The sequence below is a fragment of the Augochlora pura genome, chromosome 7, assembly GCF_028453695.1.
Source record: "Augochlora pura isolate Apur16 chromosome 7, APUR_v2.2.1, whole genome shotgun sequence".
Taxonomy (NCBI): domain Eukaryota; kingdom Metazoa; phylum Arthropoda; class Insecta; order Hymenoptera; family Halictidae; genus Augochlora; species Augochlora pura.
The window spans coordinates 38128675-38149468 of NC_135778.1; the positions used below are offsets into that span (position 1 = coordinate 38128675).

The window sequence follows — 20794 nt, forward strand, 5'->3', positions numbered from 1 at the left end:
CTCCGAAGTAGTAATCGCACGAATTTATCGACACGTTCCATTCTTTCGAACGCGAGTCTTTGTATCGCTCGTTTTTTTAGATAATCCTGCGACCACATAGATTTTCTTCTTATTTTTCGTGGTCGAATCGTTAGCGTTAAATAAACGCTATAGAACGGGGTTCGATCCGTCGATAAGGGTAGAGACAACGAGAGATTTCGAAACGGTCTATAATTGCGAAGAAAATACCTGTTACTAATCTAATCGACGTAAAATTAAGGACGAAACATTGAACGAGCTTCAAAAACCGCCGCAGCGTGAACGGGAACTTCGCGTTTTGTTCCCCTCGCGCGTTGTTCTCTCGCGTGCCCACGCGACACGCACAAAACGTTTCTGGTACCACGTTCTCGGACCTTGCTACGAGAAAACAATATTAACCCTTAGCGGACGACGGCATTTTCGACCGAGCAAAGTAGCAGGACTAAAAATATAGTTTATAAAAATAAATATAATAATTTATTGGGTCGGGGAATAAGTTCGTAGCGTTTTTATATTTTCTTTTATTTTCCAACGATTGCTGTTTGACAAATATTAATTCGATAGAGAGCTGTCTCTGATCTACAAAACTGGGATAATCGTATTTTTTAAATCATATAATTTGTTATTACTTTTGAGGCTGTATAGCGACACAGATCCGCTTGCAGATTCCAAAGGTTTGGCGAGAAAAAAAAACATTCCTTGACATTGGCAAGGACGGAAATTACAGTATTCCTTTATTTATTTATTACTTACCCGTAATACAAAAAAATAGTAAATAACGGATTAATTTATTGTTATAACTATTAAAACAGTTTTATAGAGTAGTAACAGTTCTATTGAATGAATATTATACACTTTGTCAAACACGCAACAAATCGTTGTAAAATAATAGAAAATATGAAAACGCTACGAATCTATTCCCCAAATATAATTTACATATAATAGAAATATAATTTATATATAATGCGAATATAAATTATATATGATTATATGCAATTATATAATTTATATACGATTATATGCAATTATATAATTTATATACGATTATATGCAATTATATAAAGTATATACGATTATATGCAATTATATAAAGTATATACGATTATATGCAATTATATAATTTATATACAAATTATCGTACTGCTGCGCGAAACAAAATGGCGACCGAGGGTCGCCTCTCGTCCTTTAAGGGTTAACAGGTTCGCGGACGCGCGCGAGAGACTCTACACTACACGACCGGCCTGAGAAACTGTATCGCCCCGTGGTTGCCTATAATATTTTACCCGGGAATATTTCGGTTCCTTTTTTATCAAAAAGGAATTGCTCAACTGATGTATATGAAACCGTGTACGATTTCAAGCAGGATGATAAACAAGAAAAAGAGACTGATGACGAAGCTTTTCTTTTAATATGTTTCGCACGTTTTATTCAGTTATTAATGGAGAAAGCGAAACGACGACGTTTTTCGTTATCGTCGCAGCCCATTTCGCTGTTATTATTATTATTATTATTATTTTATCTCTGATTTCATTGCCCTCGTACCCTAATCAGTTTTTCTTTCGCGGAGGGAAGATTCGGGTCCGACTGTTCATTTTATTGATCAAACTATTGTTCATTTTCAGGGGTCGCTGGACCAACGCTCGAGAACCGAAAAATGACGCCTCGAACTTCTATTCTCTGCTCGATTCTTTCTTGGCGATGCTAAGTATAATAATTTATCGACATACACGCTTCTTGGCAGAGGTCACAGCGGTGAGGAAGAGGTCCTTGAGAATCTAGGCTCCGCAGAACGTCCATGTGTCTGCTTCTACAGTCACCTTCGATCTCCATGATCTTCCTTAACCCTTTGGCTATTGTTAGTCATACATAGCTTAGCTTTTTGATACTGATAGCGCCTGTTGGCTCGCAACGCAGTTTGGCTTTCTGACACGGAGCCAAAAATTCGCCAAAAATTCGTCAAAAATTCACGAAATCTTGCCGTATGTTAAATTAGGTGCCTATCAAAGTCAAGGTTACGTCAAGGGGTTAAGACCATCAACTCCCAATCTGCTCCATCACGTGAACGCTTTACCTTCGCAGGACACAATAAACACGTCCCCTCCTTATCTCCGCAATTATTCCCGACGAAATATCATTCTCAAATTCGACAATCAATTTCAGTCGCGAGGAATCGTAAAACAAAGCTGTAGGCTAGAAAAGAAGTCGGTTACCTATTTCTCGAAGCGTAATTAACTTTCTTACTCATCGTATTAAGCGTACGAAATATTTCTATCCTTTAATTCTCTTTATTTTATTAACGAAGAAACGCAACGTCTTACTCGACGAATATAAAGTTAATCGCATCTGTAAAAAAAAACAAGAAATAGGTTATCGCATAGTAATCGGCTTTGCTAACCTACAGATTTACTTCTCCGCGCTCCGAAGCCTGCGAGGACGCATGGTCTTGTAAATAAATTGTCGGGTTACTGGGTATTTGATTGGAACATGTGCTTTCGAAAAAAAAAAGAGATTCGTTATCCTCCCGATAACTATTTCCACATTCGTTCGAGCGACGACGATTACCGTTCGACTGAAAAAAAAAAAAAAACAAAATGAAATAACGAGTCCTGTGGGATCGTCGAAAAGCCCTTGGCGTTACTGACATTGAATCCGTGTTTCCAGGTAGGCCGGGATCGAACGAGGTGGCCGGCTGGTTCCGGTGCCCTCGTTGCACGAACAGCTTCCTGAACAACGCCCACTTGTTACGCCACTATCGAACCCATTGCGATCCGAACGAGATACGTTTCCGGTGCACGTACTGCGATTACGGATCGAAATACAGCTCGAACGTCTATAAACACGTGCGGCGGGTCCACAAGCAGATGCTGTACACGATACCGCCGAGAATGTACCAGAGTTAGTTCCTGTCGCGCGCGTGGGGACGACGTCGCGCGTGCGACGAAGAGGACCGGGACCGCCGCTAGAAGAGGCTTTACACGCAATCGGCAATACCGAAGGAGAGAGAGAGACACGCAGCTGGTTCGAGCGCACGTTCCTTTATTTTTCTCGCCGGCAAGTCTCCTCGATCTGTAAATTGTGCAGCAGTTGCCAAAAAAAAAAAAACATTTCCATCGAAAAACGTTGCAAGAACGATTCTAAATCGGAAAGGCAGACTGTTCGCAGCGCGGAGCTGTGTTTCACGCTGTGGACCTGATTTGCGAATTCGTTTTGTAAATCGCAAATTGCAATTTTTTTTTTTATATATAATACGTTATACGACACCATGATACGAACAGGATCATGCTCCACGTGTAACCAGCCCCCTTGATTCTAATTTAAAATCGTCGCATCGCATTTTTGTATGTGAACAGAATTTTTGTAACAACCTCGTGTCTCCTTCGAGAAGATAATAAAATCCTATACTTTATTTTATTATTAGAAGCGTGTTGATTATTCCGAGAGAACACACGAAGCCACCCGCTAAAACGCGCGGCGCCATGGATACAGGTAAAACGACCGCGCAGCCGTCGCGCACGGAATTTGTCGAGAGGGAGAGAGAGAGAGAGAGAGTTTAGGCGAGAAACTTGTCTCCGCAATACGCACGAGAAAAAAATCAGTGGACGGTTTTACTGACCCGTACCGTGATCTGCTTCCTCTGTTGCAGCGCTGGTCGACAAGTCGTGGAGCAAGCCGGGCTGCTCGGTGCAGAGGCACGTGTGCCCGAGGTGCTACAGCTCGTTCAGCAAGAAGGCGAACATGCTGACGCATTTCAGGTACGAGTGCGGCAAGGAACCGCGATTTCAGTGTCCTTACTGCGGGAAACGCGACCGGAAGTCGTCCAACACCTACAGGCATATCAGGACCTACCACAAGGGTAACAATATCCAGGCGTACAGGCTCTACTGAGCGCCGAGACGCGAGGTACCCTTCGGAGGCGAGCGATCGGCGGTCCAGCTGCTCGGTGTCCACGAAGGGAAAAGGGGTTCGCTTCCGCCACGTGCTACGTCCGTCTTCGTTAGCGACGCGCGAACTCGATGTTCCAAGCAAATAACAAGTGTGAGCAGTTGTATACAAGATTACGAGAAATAGATGTCTTCCTTGTCCTGTCACAGGAGATTGCTCTCATTACACACCCAACCCCCCCTCGGTTTATCTCCTCGATATCTCATGTTCTTCGATTCACAGGACATGTCTGGGACAGCCAACCGATTTAGCAGCCTCACTATCTCTATCTATCTATCTATCTTTCTATTTCTCTCTTTTTCGCGCGCTTGCTTTCGTCCAAACTTTCGTTTCGACTGGTTCATTTCCGTTCTCTACGTTTCTCTCTCTCTCTTCTATTTTGCCGCGCGTTCAGACTCGAAACCGTTCGCCGCCGCATCCCCCGATCTCGCTAACCGTGATCCGTGTTTTCCTGTTTGTAGGTCACCCGTTGTCGTACGACACCAACATCCCGAACATCAGGTCGCACATGGACTACAGGCGGGCCCGGAGCACCGTGAAGTACGAAGATGGGCCGTGGCAGACGACGAGGATTTCCTACTACTGTCCCAGGTGCAACGCCGGCTACACCTACAAGAAGACGTTGAAGACCCACATGAAGTACGACTGCGGCAAGGAGCCGCGGTTCAAGTGTCCTTATTGCAACAAGAGGGACAAGTGCTCGTCGAACATTTACAAGCACATTAGGATGCGGCACGACGGGTTGCCCGTCGTCGTCGACAGAAATTAGGGGGGGGGGGGGACACGCCGCCATCTTGAATCTGTGAACCATTTGTGTGTTTCGCTCGGCCGTGGAGCAACGTTGAACGCGCTGTCGATTCGGTCGTATTATTGAATAATAATCGGCTCACTTTTGCGAACGTGGCTGGAAATGGTGGAATTAAATGTCCCGTACGTGACTACGCGCATTCATTGGTCGCTGTTTTATTTTCATTGATAACTCTTAAACGAAGCCGCGCGCTGTGGGAAACATTAATTTAAATTGCCCCGAGAACCCTTTATTTCCCGGAGTTTCATTTTTATACACCCCGTATATGTATATGTATTATATATATGTTATTATATATTATTTATTACATATAAATATATGATATATAATTGTATATAATTTATAATATAATATGTAATTATATATAATTTATTACATATTATATATTAATATTATTTATTATATATAATACATATATATATATATGTTTTTATCTATTTACTTACTTATTTATTTATATATATTTAGTCGCGAATATCGGACAGGCTGGAAACTATTCTACGTATGAGACATTTTATTCCGCATTTTCGCGTGCTTTTACGCCGGAAGTGGTTCCACCGCGGTCATCGCGAGGAACAATGATCACCAACTGTCTGTAAGGAATTTGACTACACTTTATTCTTTCAGGATACTTGACGAGTTCGATCGTTATTTAAAAAACAAAAGAATAGTTTTCATGTGAATACGTGATGCTCGCGACTTCAGCGCCCTCCTCCTCGAGAATGCTCCGGTAAAAATGCATTTCTGACTGGTACCTGTGCGAAAGTGCTGCGCACAGTGCGGTGGTACTGGAAACATTTCTTCCTATCGGTATCTACGATGAACACTTAGCGCGTAAGCTCCCGACGAATAGAGTATTTTAGGCGATACGAGAAAGACTATGTAATACCTTCGAGTTTTTGTCAGTTCCTACGGCAGCGAAACGAAGAAGACCCTCGCGGCTCGCGGCCGAAGCGACCGATCATCGTATTTCCCGAGACTACGTGAACCTGCGGACGTAAATGTAATCGCGTACCTGAAATAAAATCGCGGAACGTTTCATCGCCGGCTGGAAGTCGCGGCCTGCGATCGGAGGAAACAGTTCTCAACATCTTCTTTACCTGGTGTTCGTTCAATATCGCGGAGATATCGTGGTTATGCGAAGGTTACGATACCAAGAACGATATCGTGGTTATATTGAAGGTTATGATGTATCGAGCGTGGACCGCGCGCAGTTTTCGCCGACTCTCTTCCACAGCCTTCGCGAGGTCTCTAAGAAAAGTGTCGACGTTTCATCGATCCTAAACCGCGCGCGAATCGATCGTATATATTACCTTGGAAAATACCTCGAAGTATGGTAAGTTGAAACGTTGCTCGCTGCCTCCGCGATCCATGCGCCGTTCGCGTGCGCGCGCGCAGATCCGCGGCGCACGGTGTTGACAACTGTTCGTCCGCCGCCCGAGACGTTTCGTCGAGACGCGCTAAGGTACTCTGCCAAACTGTACGGATAAGTTAGACGATGGTCGCATAACTGAATAAAGAAAAAGACAGCGGATATCGTGGAGATGCTCGTTCTCACGCAACGTTCTCACGTTTCTTCCCTTCTTCATCGTACACGGAGTGTCTTCTCCAGTCAAACACAACACCGTTTTGTCTATTTTTTTTTTCTTTTCGTTTTCTTTCGGAAATTGACCCGCTGCGCTCTCGAGTCGGCTGCTAGCTGAAATATAGTCTCACAATACACACGCACACACGCGCGCGCGCGCACACACACACAAAAACACGCACAAAAACGAATAAACGTACTCGCGACGGTCCTCTCGCACGGTCGTCGCGTTAGTTACACCGACGGCGATCCTGACGAGCCGGTCGACGCAGGACTAACGGGTCCCGATTGTTTTCCAGATCTACGTCGCATGGAGTGGCCGAACATGAGGACGCAGGTCGCGGTCTCGAGTTACATCTGTCCAAAGTGCAACGCCGGATTCCGAAGGATGTGGGACTTGATTAGGCACAAGTGCGGCCAGATACCTAGATACGCGTGTCCCTATTGCCATAAGAAGGACAACTCATCCTCGAACGTTTACAGGCACATTAGACGGTGGCACCCGAAGATGCCAGTCGGTGTCAACAAAATGTTCTGAACAGTATTATCGTGCTACTTAGATCAAAAGGTTTACCGAGTAAATTAATTATATCCCCGTCACGACGATTCATTTGGTAGCGGAATCTGGGCAAGAGCTCATTAACGCGGAGTTCTGGACACTGTTCGAATAAATATTTATACGAGATAATTGTCCGAATGAATTCTTTTTGGACGAATATTTTATTCGGATATTGAGAAATAGTATATATATTATTCTAGTTATTCGAATGAATTCCTATTCAAATAAATTCTTATTTGAAAAGAATTTTATCTAAAAAGAATTCTTAATCGGATAATTGTTTATCTCGATAGATTTTTATCCGATCATATAATCAATAAAATCGATTAAAATGTGATTCGCTTTATCTCGTTCGATTTCAATTTGTTTCAACTCTGTTTCAAAGCCGAGAAATCGAATCGTTTGTTTGTAGACGGATCGTTCGCTATCCAAACGGTCGAGTCAATTTCCCTTTTTTACACTATTGTCTGATTTTTGTTAAAACACAGAAGCTGTATTCTCAAATGTTATTTCTCGTTTCAGAGTTCCGTCGACGACGCAATACGAAGGTCTTGCTATCTAATGAACCGTTGTCGCTTTTAAAAATCTAGGTGTCGCGTACCTTTCCGTCGGCATGGTCCAGGTCTGACCAATAACAGCGTCTCTCCGATTTCGCAATTACTCGGATTCACGCGTTAACCCTTTCGCTACGAAGCGCATTAACAAATAGTTAACACTGAGTAGTACGGAATGCTATTGTTCTCTAAATTTTACGATGATATTTATTATATATATACTAATATCACTTTACTTTCTAAAATATAAAAGTTTACAATCATAATTTATTTTTTTAATTGTTACAGTCAACTGTTTGCCGATTAACGAAAGTATCTTATGTAAAGTATGAAATAAAAGTATATATACATGCTTTGACCGTATACAATATATGGTATGAACATATAATACACGCTCTTCGTATATAAATGGTCATTCTTCCAGGGCATCGCAGCGAAAGGGTTAAACAAGCGCAAACATACGAGCGAAACGAGTCCCTTCGATAATTTGTGCTTTGACCAGTGCTGATTATCAACGAGCGCGATTCTTCGCGCGGGAACGAGTCGACGAGCGTCGGCAATTTAATTAACGAATCTCTTAGAAGCCAACGGGATCCCCCAACCCTTATCTGTGCGAACGACGAGCGCGCGCGTGTATCACGAAGGAGCACGAACAACGTCGGAAACCTGTCTATTCATTAGGAAACGTTTCCGGCCAGAGAAACTCTAGACACATGTGTAAAGAATAAACGATAAAAGTGTGCCGCAGCCACGCACCCGATCTTCCTGGTTACCGTTATTTCAACCCCCTTTTTTACCAGCACTGTCCACATTCTCTGTCACCTGTCTTTGGTGTATTCCGATGTTGGGTGTAACGACGTAACGCTTGTAGGTACAGTTCGTGGAGACAAGGTACGGCGCGCTCGCAACGATCGGTCCGCTTAGAATCACAAAATCGCGCTCGCACACGTGGAATTTAATTGGAAGAAATGCTCGCGTTGGAATTAGGCTGCGGCGATCATGTTTCGCGGTTAAATTCCGCAGTGTGGAGGGTTCTAAAGTCGTTATATTTGGTGGAACGAGCGATGTGAAATTTGACAAAAGTTGTATTACTGAAAAACTAAATTATTTAATTAGACGGATAATTAGGCACCGCTGTTAATCCGTTCCCAGATTCGCATTTATTTAATCGGTCAGCGATCGACGAGTCCGCCGTGCGTTGCGCGCACCAACACGTCCACGCTTCGGCCGTTTGACAATGTTTTTGAAAGGAGATTAGAGCGATCGGGCGCCGGGAGAACGTCATCCGCGAGCAATAAGCGCATCCTCGCTACATGGAGAACCTCTATTTTCATTTTCAGAATGGCTCGACGCGTCCTGCGCGAAGGCGAACAGGTGCCCGCAGTGCGGTAAATGCTTCGCGAAGCACCGTGACCTGATCTTCCACGCGAGACACGCGTGCTGCGAGCCGAAGCGGAAGATACGCGGCGTGAAATGCGCCGGCGCTTACCACTACGTGAGCAGCTTGGACTGCACGCAGTGCGGCAAGACGTTCAAACGGCGGAAAGACCTCAACTACCACGTGCGACATTTGTGCGGGATACGCGGCATACAGTGTCCCTACTGCAACAAGTGTTACACGTACACGTCCAACGTCAAGTACCACATTAGCCGGTACCACAAGGGAAAGGAAGTCTATTATAATAAGCTCTGTTGAATAATCGCGATATTTTATTGCGATGCTAATCATTCGGATTCGATTGATAAGAATTCGTTGCATTTCACGACTTGAGAAAACTGGCAGGGGGAAGGAATTTTTTCGCCATCTTTCGTTTTCATTATTGTGAACTGTACGTACAGTCGGTGTAAAAGCTGTTCATGATGTCTACTTAAATAGAATAACTTGTTTATGATTGGACTAAATGATTTAGATTTTTATTGGACGTTAGAGGGACGAGTTTATAGGCTAATCATTTGTCTTCTGAAAATTGCAATTGGTTGAATTAATTAGGAAATTGTGATTTTGGTCAAGCTTTTTTCCTGAGTCTGTGATGAATATTTAAAAAATGTAGTTTGGAAATCTTAGTAATTTATGATCAATGAAAATTTTGTTGCAATTGGTTGACGCGCATTTTTATTATAATACCTGTTTTTGTTTAGGATTCGTAACAACGTCAATCGATTTTGATGAAGTTTTCAGTATATCATATAAATTACTTATATAAATATATTATATACGTTACTTTATATTATATAAGTTACCAAGGTCCACGAAACGCATATTTTAATGCGATCTACAGACTCGCGTGAGAAAAGTTGAAAAAGTTGAAAGAATGAAATTCCAAGTAATGCAAAATTAAAAAATTGGTCCTTATCTCATCTTAAAAAAAAATCCAAGTCGTCTAGTTCAGTTTTAGAGAAGTTATACTGAATATTTAACCCTTGACTACTATCTCCGGTCTCTAAGGTCACTACCAACTACTTATACAATTGTAAAAGAAATTGTAAACAAAGATTTGGTGATCTTTATTTTCCATTTACTACTTTGATGTCAAAGTAATGCAATAAACATCAGTAGTCTGTGAGACCACTGTTCGTTGCAAACTTTAATAATTCTAGTATTTAAGGGTTAAGCTACAAATGCAATGAGTAAAGTTATTAGCAGCTTATAACTGCAAAATAACCGTCTATTAACAAAGCGGCCTAAGTCCATTTATTTTCAAAATCCAGATATCTAAGGATTTTGCGTTTTAATCAGTTTAAAAATATTGCTAACTAATAATGATTGTTAACCGCATCGTAGTATAATATCTTTGTGTTTTTAAGGATTATTGTGTTCCATAGACGTTGCTAATACGAGATTATATTAACAGAAATGTAAATAATAAAATAGCTAGCTCGAAATGTAAATAATAAAATAGCTAATCAAATATCGAAAATGGATTTAGGCCACTTTCATTTGTTGAACAGAATTTTTGCTATTTCAACTACCAAGGATTATAATAATTTAAACATCTTTTGCAGAATTTCGAAGCTGTTTATTACAGAAACAATTAATTACGTACATCGAAAAACAATAGATTTTTATTTATTAATACAAATGACTCAAAATACGAAGTCTGTAAATAATTAAAAAAAAAAGAAGAAGAATACATTTTCCCTTCCGGTTTTCTCACAGTTAGTCGCGTTGCTCTCGCAGGAAGAATCTCTGTTGAGATTTTTCTCGTATTTCTACTCGAACGACGAGTGTTCAGTGGGGTCCCGTTAAATGTTCGAAGCCGGTTTATGGTATACGAAGCCAATTACCATGGGACAACCAATAGTTTTACCTCGGCACAATTAACTTTATATTTCATCGAACGAGACATATTGAACTTCTACGTTAAGAAATAAATAAAATAGAATAATAAGAAATTTTAATATATCTTTTTCTCATAAATATGAAGTTAATTAAGCGGCGGTGCTATTGGTCATCGCACGGTAATCGGCTCGACTACCTGTGTGAGAAGGTAGATGAAAAAGGAGATGAATTGAAAGTCGATGTTGAATATTACGGTGCAACCGAACGAAAACACGACGAATACTCGCGAATGGTTTCTCGAACGAATTTGTCCGTGGACGAATTTGTCCATGCGTACGAACAATTATTGGGAGCTACCCGATCATCGGCCGTATTAACTTATCTGTGTCTCTAGTCATTCGGTCGCGGAGCAGCCACGACGCTCTCCAGGTAATCGAACGAGGTGCAATTGTACGCGAGGAAAAGAAGCTCGCCGCTATGTAACACTATTAAAACCATTAAATGTTCGCTGAGTCCTTCAGTTCCCGGAGTTTTGATCACGTTATCCATGGTACATCCTCGCTCGTGTTTATGTGTGGCCCCCCCCCCCCCCATTGACTCGTGCGTCCCTCGCTGTACTCCCCGTTTCTGGCCGTATTAAAAAAAGAAAGAAAGACTGTGACGAACGAATAAACAGAAAAAAAAAGAAAACAAATACCACCACGACCACCACCACCACCACCACCGAACGAACCTCTCGCGTTTCTCGAGAAACGCCGCACGCCGTTGCGCGGTCCGATCGACGTAGCGTCCCCTCCAAACCCGACAACGATTAACCGTGCCGTGTGTTGATTTTTTCAGGTGACTACCGGGAGCACACCGCCAAATGGGACGGCGCGAGCTTTGTTCATTTCGCGACGGACGCGAAAAACGTTTGGAACAGGTACAGATATCACCCGGACGACCGTAAGAGGTTCGAGTGCATGAACTGCGGCTGCCGCTTCACCCAGAAGACGACGATCACCAGGCACCTGCGCTACTTTTGCGGCCAGGGGCACCGTTATCAGTGCCCGTACTGCGAGATGAGGGCCTCGTGCTCGTCGAACATTTACAGACACGTGAGGTCGCGGCACGTCGGCTGCGAGGCGCACGCGATCAAGCTGTTCGCGTCAATCAATACGCGTCGGTCCACGTGAGCGAGAAAGAGAGAGAGATCCGATTTTTTTCAACCGCGAGAGCAGAGCAAAACTGCTCGAGCATGGACCCCGGTTGGTGTTCGCCTTGGCGGCGCACAAAAATTGTAGGCCGGAGACCGGCCCGGATATTAATCGCCGTGTGTGAGACGCCTCGTCATTTCGACGCGTTTTCTTCAGAACAATGTTCAGAGACGTGTGACGACGAGAAGAAAAATATATGTGTCTTTCTGTACCAGATTCTGACCGCATTCTTCATTCGGCGACTCTCGTCCCCCATTTTTAATTCCAGCTTCGCCACGGCCAGGACTCATTCTAGCAACAAACACAGACTATATAATTTCGTGACGAATCCTCGCCGACCGTTTCTCATCCCCCCCACATATTCCCCCGACATTCTAAAAAAAAAATAGCGAAAAAGATACAGGAGGGAGAATGTGTTTAAGTCTCCTCCAGCTCACTAGAATGTTCTGTTCTCTTCTATTATTCTGATCGATGTTCACGAAGCGCCGCGGAACGACGCGCACATTGCACACACGCTATACATTCCGGACGAGGGACAAAAAAAAAAGAAAGAAAAAAAAACACAGCCTCTCGAAGTACGATCGAGATCAGATCGACGGGGTTTCCCAGCCGTACGCTAACGTTTTGACTTCGATCTTTCAGGTTATTGCCAGACCCTTCCCAGGCAGCGCAGGAAAGTGTACTCGGTGAACAAGAGTCATTACTGTCCACGCTGCAACCGCGGCTTCACGTTAAAGAAAAACATGACCCGCCACCTGCGCCACGAGTGCGGCATGGCGCCGAAGTACCAGTGCCCGTACTGCGAGAAGCCGTCCAAGTTCACCCAGAACATATACGCCCACATCAGGAAGTACCATCCCGGACAGGTTCTCTGCTTCAAGCGACTCTATTGAGCCACGGGCCGGTTCCGTGCTTTTGTCGATCGGCACGAGTTTACAGGTGCTCCACGGATTAATGCGAAATCTCGCGCCGAAAGGGTTGGGATCCGAGTTGTGAAAATATTCCGGGTCGCGTGCTGCTATGATACGCACTTTTCACCACCGCGAAGAATATAACGCGCTATCTTTTATAACCGGATGTCGAGCCGGAACAGAAGCTGCACGACGCGAGAACAGTTTGGATCGCGATTAACTCTTTGTGGCACGCAGGATTTCAGGAAATAGTTCAGAAGCCGTTCAGAAATTTTCTCGTGTTTTCAATTAACCAAAATTGGTGTCTAATTTTTATTGAAAACATGTAAATGTATGAACAAATAATAATTCAACTGAATTTGTTTGTTATAGAATGAAACCTCAATAATTCCGTTTCAGCTTGGTTTCACGAATGCACAGTTAAAACTACGTGGATCTAAAAATGTCCCCCACCATGCATTGCCATGCGTCAAAAAGGCGGGACATTTTTATTCCCGTCGTGCCCCAAAGAGTTAAGAAATGGACGTTTCGTTTAGGCCGCGCGATTAAGCGATACCCGTGGAGTAGTTCGAGCGTAGCCGTCGAGGGGTTGGTTCGAAGCTTGAACGAATCGTTTGCGAACTGTGATTCGATTGTTACGCCGTGGTCCGTCCGTCGAATGGTGTGCAGTAATCCGAGGAGCACGGTGTTCTTGACTACACGCCGGGTCTGGAAAACACTGTGTTCTCGATCGATGTGTTACGAGAAGATTAATAAAGATCAATCTGAATCCCAAAGACACCCGGCGTTCTTCATTTCCGTGTGTGTTTAGCAGACACCGACGAAGCCGACGAGCAGCTTGCAGGAACCACGTGGAAACGTATCGGGAAAATATTTGTGGATCGTGTCGCTTATGGGAAGATATTTTCGAGTTTTACTTGTTATACTAACCGTATCGGTTGTCTTGATTTCAGGTGTCGGAGTCGGGTAATTCCAGCGGATAATGGAATCCATTGTTCGGATCGCAGGACGGTTCGTGTCGACGCTCGCTACCACAGCCTTTTACCGATCAGTGTACCACACACATCTTTCTGTAATGCTTCTTCTCAGCTTTCTGTAATGATGAGTAACAATAAAGTCCGACGATACTCTTGAGCCTCTCGCGCGCGACTCCGCAAAAAGGAAGGTCGACGGAAAGGCGATCGACCAATGGCACTTTATGTGGATCGATAGTCTCGCTTCTAAATGTTTGCCCGTTGTTCAGCTTTCTTATATCAATTTGAAGGTCGGAATGATCTCGTCGATCGAACAATGCTGTGCTGTTGTTTCATTCACGATCGCGGTGCGAGAGAGTTTTCATCTCTAGATGGAGATCTGGGTGGAGATGTCGTCTCTAGATAGAGATCTAGGTAGAGTTTTCATCTCTAAATAGAGATCTATGTAGAGTTTTCATCTCGATTTCTGCGATCTTGAAGATCTACTGCCAACATAGTCTACTAGATGCTCTGTGAAACTTTCGTATCATCGATGAGCATCCTTATTGTGTAAACATGTGTGCGATACCCATTACAATAACGCTATCGTGGCCACGTTTACAGAAATATAATTTACAAGAATAAATCGATGAGTACAAATGTTTCGCGGCGCCTCTCGCGGCGACTCCTGGAAGTAAACTTTTAGCGTCGCAGAAATTGCTCTTCTTACACCGTGATCCTGATCGACGGATCGTTCGTGTTAGAGCAGTCGATTGGACGACGAACACGTGGGCTGTTTTCAATTGTACAAACTTTAGAACTGATCAACTATTTTTCAAATTCGAGATAATAGATTACAGTCCAAGCATAGTGTCTCGAACAAAATTACATAATTTTGCATAAGGATTGCATAAGGCACAGGAGTGAATGATTATTTTCGGATCAGTTCTCTCATTCGTATTTCACGTTATTTTATTTAAACATTCGATCGTTTTTTAATCGTGTAGCTTGCACAAACTCTTTCGTAGGTGGATGTGCATTCTTAAATCTGTTTTTTAATTGTGAAAATGTGCTACGAGCTTTGTGCGCAATGTTTATTACCATTCGATTATTGTTACAGAGCATATAGCAGTTTATAAATTTATATGTTATTAATTTTATTCGATGTCCGTGGGTGTTGATCGATGTTACAAATTTAATATAGTCGCATTGCCTAAATATCGTTTACGGTTTTAGTTAAACTTGTACGTAGATATACAACAAAGAAAATAATTAATTATTTTTCATTTTTCTTATTTTCAACGTTTACTTCTTTTAATACACAATGGCTATATTTATATGAAAATAGTAAGGGTGGGTGGGTACTCGACTACTTTTACAGAGTAGTTTACAATGTCGCTTTGTTGTTAAAATATATAATTGCAATAATTTATATGCGCGATTTGCACGTTTTCTTTTTTCGAACTTACATGTTCAAAGTGGTTTCTAAAAAATCAATTAGTTTGGATATGGTGTACGCTGTGATTTGCTAGCTCTGTATAAATTTATTAGTACAAATTTTATTAGCATAAATTTTATTATTACAAATTTATTGGTACAAATATTATTAGCATAAATTTTATTATTATAAATTTATTAGTACAAATTTTATTAATATAAATTTTATTAGTACAAATTTTATTAATATAAATTTTATTAGTATAAATTTTATTGTTTTTATTTTATGATATCGATATTAACATAAATATCGATTGTTAAAAAAAAAGAGTCAAATGGTCTCTTAGCTTTATACCGGGTGTCCGAGAAATCGTGCTATCGATCAAGTAATCCAACATGCAAAAATAAGTGGAAATGAAAGAACATCATTTTGTCATTCAAGCCTTTGTTAACTGTCCACTTAATTTCTATATTAAGTTATATTTCAAACTCCCTAAATCAATTCCTATATTACATTATCACCCTCCAAATAAATTTTTCTCTAGTACGAATCCTTGAATGAAGAAACGTTGTAAAAATTACCTTCTCTCGAGCCTCTATTTCTGGGACACCCCGTGTGTCGTGCAAGCCTTTACCAAGATGGACTGCGTCTACTTAAAAAGAGTGCCTTCTGCTAGACATTTCTCTCGCGGATATTTACGATTCAAGTGAAAACGGGCTCAGTGTTCGCCGAGCGTGTCTAAGCAAGCAACAAACAGCCTGGGAAAAGGAAATGTGAGAAAGAGTGAAAGAGAGAGCGAGCGAGCGAGCGAGAGGGAGAGTGAGAGAGAGAGAGAGAGAGAGAGAGAGAGAACTAGATAGAGAAAAAGAAAGATCAGAAAATGAAAAGAATTCGTCGTCGATGAATGTGGGTTTCCTCGAAGCCCACAAAGGGTAATAGTTCGCAGCACAAGAGAGATAGAGAGAGAGAGAGAAAGAGAGGGGGAATGGCCTGCGAACGAAAAAATTGTTGTTCTTGTATGTGTCGTCGAGTCTCTAACGATTGTGTTTCGTTCCTGAATGTCACTCACCTGGAATACTACCGTGTAATTTACAGTGTTGTACACGATGACTACGTTGCCGTACGTGGCCGCCGTGACGCCGGAACGAAGACGTCGGCGTTACAACGCGGCCGGTCTGATGACGCCACGGAACACCGCTAGCCGAGGTAACTTCGAGTGCCCGAAGTGCCAGAAGACGTACAAATGGTACCGGGGTCTGCACAGGCATTTGAAATACGAGTGTGGTAAGGCGCCGCGTTTCAAGTGCCCGCACTGCACGTACACCGGCAAGCACAGGTCGCACGTGTACTCGCACATCAAGAGCAATCACTACAATAGGCCGGTGTACGCCCTCGACACGCAACAGTCCTGAGCCGATCGCGACCATTCCCATTCGCGTGTGCGACCCGCGAACACTACGTAGCGTGCCGCGACAGGTATGTTCCACGCCGGGTTAGTAATCGTCAGTTTTCTAACTACGCGCTTCGAGTTTTCATTGCGTCTCTCTCTACCCGGTGGATTCATACTATTTTCATACGCCGCGCACAAAATGGCGCGCGCGCGCGCGCAGCCCTCCCCCTCCCCGCCCGTTAACGTCCTCGCGACTTTCGACGCGCCATTTTGTCTGCGAGGCTGACGCTACGGGGTGAAGAGACTGCGCGACGCACGCATACACCGTTTCGCCGGAACTCTGTCGTTTCTGCTTCTCCGCGCGCGAACGCGAGCTCGGGTTCGCAGTCGTTTCTTCCCTACCGAGGCAAGAATCTTTCGAGGCTCGATAACAAAAAGCTGCGCTCTCCACGCTCAAGTGTAAACGAAAGCTATCGCGTAGATAATCGAAATTATGCTTTCGCACGTAGATGCGTAGTTCGCTAATTCCGAACTTCCGTATTTCGGCTTCGTGACTCTTTTAAAGCGATAGTTTTCCGTGCAGCAAAAAAAAAATGGCTGGCTGTGCACGTCTTTCATTGCGGACACGTCGCAATGACGCGAAGCGGCGGTGCGCCGTTGATCAAATCGTCGGCACTCCGCCCCGCGAATCACGTGACTAGAATCTGTTTTTACGTAACGTTGACTGAAGCATCTGTAGATTTTTCATCGATCTTTTAATTGATTTTACCGAATTATTCTCGTTGGACGATACCGTTGAAGGGTGTCGCGACACGTGGACAATGATTGATCGATCTTTCGAGGAATATGTTTATGCGAAAGATCGATCGCTGTTGGACCGAGGTATCCTCGTCCCGCTGATTATCGATTTTATGGATCTCTCAGCGTCCGGCCGTTACCGGATCGTCCGATTAGGGTTGCACAACCGACGAGTGTGAATCCACCGTGAAAGCGAATAAAATCGCCAGGACTGGCCAAGGGAAGGCTCTCTTGTTTCCCCGGACGGTTTTTGCGGTGTCCAACGATTTCTCCTCCTCGATATTGTACATTTTTATTCGTAGCTACTGTATGGAAAATAAACATCTTCCTTAGCGATAGAAACGGCGTCTGTTCTTCCACCTTCGTTCGTTTCAGTTGTCACACGAGTAATAAAGTGCCGGGTATCGGCGGTCACGATACACAACCCACCCCCGCGGACTTGTATACTTTCTCATCTTTCTGTCTGTGTTTCCTTTATCAAAGCGTGTAACTAACAAAAAAAAAGAAAAGAAAAAAACGAGACCACGTCGACGACGTTCCTTTATTTCCACGGTAATTGCGAACGTTGCTCCGGCGTCCACGGCGTCGTAAAAACTAACCACCACGAGTCGAACAAAAAAACCTATCATCGCTTCATTGTCGCTCGGATGTGGATCGCACAGGATGTTCACTCCTGTTAAATCGTCCTGACCGGGTGGTGTCGAAGGTGATCGTGCGACGAAAGAGATCACGCGGTGGCCCGTAATTCGATTAACTCTCGTGATGTTGCTCTTTTTCAGATTTCGCCGCGAAAAGTTGGAGCTACCATCATCACCAGAGCCTGAAGGCGACCTACGATTACGGTGACCGGAACCGGCACCCCTGCCCGAGGTGTTTCCGCAGCTACAAGCACCGCAGCCACATGATCCGCCATTACAAGTACGAGTGCGGCACGCCGCAGAGGTTCGAGTGTCCGTACTGCAAGCATCATTTGAGGCAACGCACCCACGTGTGGACGCATATTCGCACCTTCCATCCGAATCGGGAGCTGTACTGCGTGGACATCGCTACGAACGCCAGGCTGGCACATCAGGAACACAGGAGCGACAACATCGGCCAGGGATCTCACCTGTAGATTTATCACGTTTAATAATCTGCCGCGGTTCACCCCTCGCGCTGTTACGTTTTTCAGAGCTACAGTCTGATTACGACTGTTTCCACCCCTTGTCGTACTTTAACGAGTCAGACTCTCGTCCCGGGAATTTATAACAGTTACCTATTAGGTATGAACTTTCGTTCCTTTAAGTAGGAATCAGATTTTGATTCTCTTTACGCCAGTATTTAAACGTTCGAGTAGATGTTATCATAATGTCAAATAATGTCGAACATTGTTAAATAACGTTATCATAATGTCGAATAACGTTAAATTATGTTAAATAATGTCGAAAGATATTAAATAACGTTAAATGTCAACACACGATAAATATAAAATTCCTTTTTGTTTGAAGAAATCAGTGTGAATATTTTAATTATAGTAATTGTAAAAAAAAATGGTACGGCAAGGGGTTAATTATTTCCTCGATGTCACGAGATGATTCTTCTGTTACGATTGTCTTCGTTTACTTATATTTTTAGAGTTCGATGGCAGGGGATTCAAATTTTATTTCGATTTAATAGGAATGCTTGGCAGCCATATTTATTGGCGCGGAACGTTCGAGTCTGATACGTTATTATAGCGCAAGGGGTTAAGAACTGCACAATTAGCGCGATAAATCGTGTTGTTACTAGAGCCAAATAGCGATGTCGTGTCTCGGTTCTTGAACGTTGCAATCGAGGAGAAGGGTTAATTATCGTCGAACAGGCGACGCGTGTTCCTGCTGCTATTCTTATCACCGTGACGGATTGGTCGATTAGTTCGCTGGCGAATACAGTATTCTTTACGTGACTGGTCTGAGTAGGTCCAGTTAGGGCAGAGATACCATAATCGTAGGGTAATATAACAATTGATACCAAAAGAGGTTAGGTCAGTCTTGCTTTTTCGTGGAGGAACTCTCACGTATTTTTCTCAGCTCTGATTTTATATTTCGTTGATCGCTGCGAAATTCCAGGCGGTGGTCATGTTGTTGTATTCAATGACTATAGCAAGTCCTACTCCACGTGTAGCAACTGGTACTGGTCCTTGCCCGCGTAACGATTGGCACGTGTGGATTGCCTCCAGTGAACGGGATACTTCTTCCACATCGGTGGAAACAGTAAACCCCCACTTAGATGCAATTGCTGATCGGATATCAGCTTGTTGCTAACGGACATTCTCCTACGGAAATTTTCTGAGTTCTTGGCCTTGGAGCCTTTTTCCTCTTCGAACTTTAGGTATAGGGTCTGCTCTAGATGACCCTGGCTGTGGAAGATTCGTATCAATATCCATTTTATTGAACACGATAAGAAAGATGAAGTTTTTCTGCAAATCTCGTTGCAAAATTCCGACTAACAGCGCCACCTTGACATAACATTATTACTGGTGGTCCTCTTAGAATTTTATGTTAACAATTACAGGAATAAAAATTCGCCACGGAGAGAATACTGTAACGAAGACCTCTCCGAAATACGGTAATAAAAGTAACAGCTCGATCGTCGACTGCTCGAAGATCAGCAAATTGTTCGAACACGGTGCATTTTCCTGAATGCAATAATTATTCGAAACTGTTGGTTTTACAGGTGATTCCGGACCGTACAAACTGCTTTTTCCACTATCTATAAGTTGCGAAAAACCTACTGTAAATATATTTTTCGATTTATCTTTAAAGATAGAATCTCACGACAAAAATAAGATGGAAGTTCAGTGAATTCAGACTTTTCTTGATTATAATAGTACGTTATCGTTACTTTGATTATTGCAGCACAGTAAAAACACAATTGATTGCGGCGTTCGTACAATATTCTACAATGATTTGTGTTGGACAAGGTAAGTTGATCTTAATCCCCTGGATGGAAAAAGGGTAACTAGAACCGTTGATAGTGTCTAACCGAGAGTTTCTGTAAAGTTTCGCGTCTCACGCGTTTGCTGTATTATGGCTGTCGCGTAGTTCACGGTTTGTTCTAGGAAATGTCTATTCTATCATGAATAAACGAGACACAGTCGAGCTACACCCACGATCAACTCGTTTTAATTACTTTTTGACTGGGCGAAGCTTGATTTACCCTGCTCGAGAAGAGCGGTCGTTGTCAGGTTATGGTCAGGTTATGTACGCGCGCTCAGTCCCCCTGGGACGCGACCGGTCGTCACTAGTTAGACGGCCGGCCATGGGGAGGGGGAGCCGCGGTAGTGTTCTTCGAGAGTTGGCTCCCCCGAATCCGCCAGATGGTGACATGTAGCGTTCGAAGGC

At 43.3% G+C, this 20794-nt stretch overlaps 2 protein-coding genes across 9 annotated transcripts in view; both read left to right on the forward strand.

The window, feature by feature from the left end:
- The window catches only part of LOC144473355 (uncharacterized), a 175760-nt gene that overhangs the window by 67886 nt on the left and 87080 nt on the right, over window positions 1-20794 (forward strand). Inside the window, exons 7-8 of one of the 8 annotated variants that reach the window (XM_078187156.1) lie at window positions 16340-16450; window positions 18212-19917. The exons of the other annotated variants lie outside the window; for them this stretch is intronic. Coding sequence (XP_078043282.1) covers window positions 16340-16450; window positions 18212-18546 — 446 coding nt within the window. The 3' untranslated portion in view covers window positions 18547-19917. Of the gene's footprint in view, window positions 1-16339; window positions 16451-18211; window positions 19918-20794 lie in introns of those variants that run through there. 8 annotated transcript variants of the gene reach the window in all.
- On the forward strand, window positions 3888-5092 carry LOC144473364 (longitudinals lacking protein-like). The gene is made up of 2 exons (XM_078187171.1): window positions 3888-4053; window positions 4422-5092. Exons 1-2 carry the CDS (start codon window positions 4032-4034, stop codon window positions 4727-4729), a joined length of 330 nt encoding a protein of 109 aa, XP_078043297.1. The 5' UTR covers window positions 3888-4031; the 3' UTR covers window positions 4730-5092.

Excerpts from the sequence above, each read along its gene's own strand:
- LOC144473364 (XM_078187171.1), top strand. The coding sequence starts at position 4,032 with ATGTTCCAAGCAAATAACAAGT. Across the intron at positions 4,054-4,421 it reads GTTCCAAGCAAATAACAAGT|GTCACCCGTTGTCGTACGAC; the intron begins GTGAGCAGTTGT and ends TCCTGTTTGTAG.